General features: G+C 38.9%; 1 protein-coding gene across 3 annotated transcripts in view; it reads right to left on the bottom strand.

The window, feature by feature from the left end:
• Positions 1-4,844, bottom strand: part of PEPD (peptidase D) — a 284,355-nt gene that overhangs the window by 109,005 nt on the left and 170,506 nt on the right. For all 3 annotated transcript variants that reach the window (XM_019505586.1, XM_019505588.1, XM_019505587.1), the window contains one exon: positions 1,723-1,791. In XM_019505586.1, coding sequence (XP_019361131.1) covers positions 1,723-1,791 — 69 coding nt within the window. The remainder of the gene's footprint in view (positions 1-1,722; positions 1,792-4,844) is intronic.

The following is a 4,844-nucleotide window of genomic DNA, read 5'->3' as shown; positions in this document are numbered from 1 at the left end:
CCCACCCTTCACTTGCTGCCTTGCTGCAGGGGGCAGCATGGTGTGGTGCAGTGTGGCACAGCACTTCCTGTAGTACCAGGCCGACTTTGGCTCATGGTGCCAGCTGTGTAGCATAGTACAGCAGGGTTGCCTGTGGCCAAAGAGCTGAGGGTGAGGCTGGGGTGTCCATCTGTGATGTGAAGGGTGGGAGGAAGGTGGTGCCCACACATGGACTGCAGTGGAATTGGAGAGTGATGCATTATGCATATTCACTTAGCCTACAGTCACTGTACTGCTAGTAACTAGAGTACAGTAACTGTAGTCCAAGTTATATACAAAGTAATTTGCTTCTCAGGGTATACAGATACAAAGCAGACACCTGGAATGGGGGCATGATGGGTGCACAGGATGCCTGCTCCGACGTGCTGTAATTACAGCGTGTTAGAGCAGACTCAATTAACTTGATTGAAGCTTGTCAAACGAGCGTTAGTTAAAGCACCTCTGCCACCATTTTGAAGCATGGGATGCTGCATAAACGAGACACTGTGGGCGCTTTAATTACAGCAGTTCCCAAGAGCCGCTTAAATTAAAGCGTCGGCCCTCACCGAGCACGTGTAAAGATGCCCGATAGGACTTCTCTTGGATGTTCCCCAGGTCCCATAACAGGAGGCAGGTACTGCAGAAAATAAATGAGAAGCCATCATAACTGTGAAGATTATATTTCTAAGTTTCACCCCAAACTTCTATACTAACCTGCAACAGTATCTCAGGGAAGGCTATAAACTATGTTAACCATCCTACCATTCCATGGGAGTGATAATTCCCAAGCTAAGCATTACTTAAGAAGTAACCAGTTTTCCCACAATTTATGTACATACTTTTAGTACCAAAATTACACACGAAATTACATCAACTTTGCACAAAAATGTGGTCTCATTATTTACACATAAGCAACTAAAGAGACAGCACAAAGGAAACAGTAGTCTACAACATGCCTGGTTTACTTTTGGCCTGTGTAGAATGCAACATTAGCTTTAACAAAATGTAGTTATTACAAAACTCCTTTTTCACCATCGATAACAGAAACTTCTCACTGTTATCAGGGGGGAAATCTGCTGTGAACTCGAGTTACCATGTGGGCTTCAGTTCAACCCTCTCCACAGAGTAAGTTTGACATTTCTCTAGTATAAAGTTGGTGCTAAGGGCACTTTGTGCTACAAATTAAACATTTGTACTTCTGGAATTACAAATCCAGTATATCAGTAATTGTTCTAACTATATTGTCTATATTTAAGTAGCAGATATTAAGTGAGCAGAGACACGAAGCAAAATTTTTCTGAAAAAATTAGTTCAACTTCAATGCATAATAAATTTAGAGACCAGAAATTTTGAAAGTGATCCAAAGTAAGAATATGTCAAACACTTATTGAGTTATAGGAGGCAGATCTTGTGTCTTTCTTCATAATGCTATTTAATAAAGAAACCCAATGGCCACGCAGATATGAGTAATAAACACGATCCTGTCAATCACCGCAAACATCATGTAATCTCCTGAATACAATAGTCTTTAACCTAGCTATTGCATTAAGGCACAGCCCTAGGCATTTCCGTATTACTTCCCAAGTAAAAATGCTTACTGTACTTGGACAAAACATATTATATACCCATAAAACTGTTTTACATATCTCCAATGGGGATTTGATAATAAATGTTACAGAAATACAACACACAAAATTATCCTACCTGCCACAGATGCAAGTGTAAGAAGTATGGCGCATGCCACCCCGAGTGTAGCAATAGTGCTCGAACAGGCTGCAATTAGAAAGAGTCAGACATTAATAATTTATGCCGAAACACAAAAAAACAGGGAGGAAAGCAAGACTGCAGTGAAGTGAGACAAGTAGATGCAAGTCCCCTGCTCCCTGACTAGGCTCTCCCTCAATTTTTGCTCAATTTAGCACTCAAATTAACCTACATTCTCTTCTCAACAATTCTGAGTCATATGCTTCTCAACAAGTGTGAAACTGCAAGGAAAAAGCCTTCAAAAAAATCTAAAATGATACTGAAGCAGCTTTATATTTCAAAAGAATGGTAAACTGTCTTAACAACTAAGTACAGAAAGAATTTTTGGCATATATATTATTTATCCTAACCCTCAAACTGGCTGACTAATAAATAGTTAAAAGGACAGAGGCTGAAAAACAAACCATAATATTGTTAAAAACATTGTAAACAGGAATGAGTAAAATAATTCTTCTTGTGTACCTGGAATGTCAACCATAACAATCCATATTTGCTACAAAGTATCTTCATATTTACACACATGCATCCACAGCCTTCATCTCTCGCTCTCTCTCTCTCTCTCACACACACACACACACACACACGTTCATTCAGAGAAAGCCAAGTGCAGACCAAATTGTGATGATTCTAAACATTATTCAGTGGCATCCACGTAGGATGGCACTGTCAGAGCATGTGGAGCATCCAAAGCCAAGTGAAGAAGATTCATGGATCCCACTGAGGACAGAGTTCCTAGAAAAAAGGTGCAAGCTTTCCCACGTTTTCTCCACAGAAGATTTAAGAAATCTTCAGAATTTCAGATTTAAGCACAGCACCGATTAAAATGGGTGGCCCACTCTACTGGAGTTCAATGCTAACCAACACAGCTGCGTGGAACACCTGCATGACAGCTGCCCATGCTGAAACTGTTTTCATATCACCCCTGTGTAGCACAATTTTTCTAAATTTAAAGGAAAAAAGGGTATTCTGACACACAACAAAGCCACATGTTTTCTCTTAGACAGCTTAATATCTCAGTTACTTTACCATTCAAATGGGACAATAAAACACAGATATGGATCCCATAATATGGCTTATTGACGGGCTTTGCTCAAAAGAGGTTTTACAGAGTTATTGTTTTATTTATTTTACATATCTATAATATATTAATTTATATATTCAATATAGACATACACACACATTTAACATCTCTGTGAAAGAGGTAGTAATACATTCTTGAAATGAGTCTCATTACAGTGCTATCCTGCTGGAGGAGCTATTTAGCCTTTAAAACATTACTGCATTTTAATCTTTCCTGTCAAAGTCCTTTGTACATGAGGGCAGATGTGCCCAAAGCACAATTAATACAGGATTAGGTGCTTAAGAGCTAAGCACATATCATGGACCCTTTTATTCTTTCTGAAATATGCTCTAATTACAATCCAATTCCCTTTAATACAAATGGATTTGGAAAACTCATTTGTTGTAATACTAAAATCATTTCATTAACACAGAGAGATAATGGTGCCATTCAAAGTTTAGAGATGCTGTGATTTTATCCTTTTGCCATAGCAGTCCACAGAATGCAATGCAAATTCTTTGATATTAAAAGCATTAAACCACCATAAAATCAAAATAGAACTTAAAATTTCACAGAAGGCTACAAACCAAACACCGCAAATTATGCATACATAGGTAAATGAAAATGGAACAACAGACAGTGGAATTACAGTCCGACTCTTCAGGGAGGTGGATCTGCCAGGACTTTTCCTCAATTTTGTAATTTTACACAGTAAACAGTACAAGTTGTATATGATTCTGAAAACTGATAGAAGATTAGAAGAAGAAGATAACAATAGAGAAGTCTGGGAGGCAGGATGCAGTGAAAAGATGGCATAACAAAAGCCCATCAGAATCCCATTTAGTGCTCACACACATAGAGTTCCCTTATTCACTGCACATGATGGAACTCTGCTTCTTTCCTTTTGCAAATTGTAGATTTATGTCTCCATAACACATTTGCATGTAGAGCTTTATTCCCACAGGCATTGTGAACATGAACCAAAACATTTTGCAGTTACATATTATACTGTTATGTATGTATAAGTTATGCTCCAGTAAGTAACTTCCAGTGTTTCTTTATAAAACCCTACACAAAAAAATTAAATGACTCTAGGTAAAATATTTTCTCTTCACAGCAGCTTTCAGTAACCTTCTAAAGTGTTTTTTTTTTAAAAAAGAAATAATGAAAACTGTAAACATCCTTCCATCTTCAGTGACAGAGAGATGGCAGGGTTTATTTTTCCACATGACAAGTGATCACATATTCATAGTTGGAATTTATATGAAACTTCATGCAGTAAAGTAACAGTAGTCACCTTTTGCTGCATTCCCAGATCACTAATAAAAGGCAGGAAATAAATTAAGACATACATCATATGATCCAGTTGTTACCTAAACTTTGCTTTCTTTTTCTGAAAAAAGAAATGTGGCTGTTTAAAAAAAATAATTCTATAATGTTGGATTGAAAAGTAACTGAGAAGGGGTTTTTAATGGGATTGAATCAGAGATAGTATACCTTTACTAGATAATGTGCTTTTCACTAGAAGCACATCCTATCACACTGAATTCGCTTTCACAGTCTACCAATTCATTACAAGCTTGCTAGTATGGCTGCCATTTACAAAGTTAATATTGGCCAAAAGTGAAACCTGAACGTTTCCTCATTTCATATCAAACTGCAGTATCTCAGGGGATGGCCAGATATAATACTTTAACTGTTCCTCATTGGAAACCAGTTCACGACAGTCCTGGGACGGAAGTGTCTGCGTGTACACTGCTGCAGGTTCCAACTAGAAACCTCATCTTTTAGGGACCATGCTGCTGCCACAATACCACCAAGGTTCAATAAAGCACCCAGACCATCAAGCCTCCCAGAGAGGAGTGGAGGGGTTCCCAGGTATTGGGAGGGAGGGTGTGTGCTCCAGAGGCCCCTGAACAATTTGAGCAGCTTTTCCACCCCTGCCTTGAAGGCTGCACTGTCAATTCCCCCCCCCCCCCCCCCCCCCAACCCCCGCCCCTTG

The sequence above is a fragment of the Gavialis gangeticus genome, unplaced genomic scaffold, assembly GCF_001723915.1.
Source record: "Gavialis gangeticus isolate Ggan-Ray unplaced genomic scaffold, GavGan_comp1, whole genome shotgun sequence".
NCBI classification, from domain to species: Eukaryota; Metazoa; Chordata; order Crocodylia; family Gavialidae; genus Gavialis; species Gavialis gangeticus.
The sequence above is the reverse complement of the archived record's forward strand: the minus strand, read 5'-3'. Positions and strand labels throughout refer to the sequence as shown.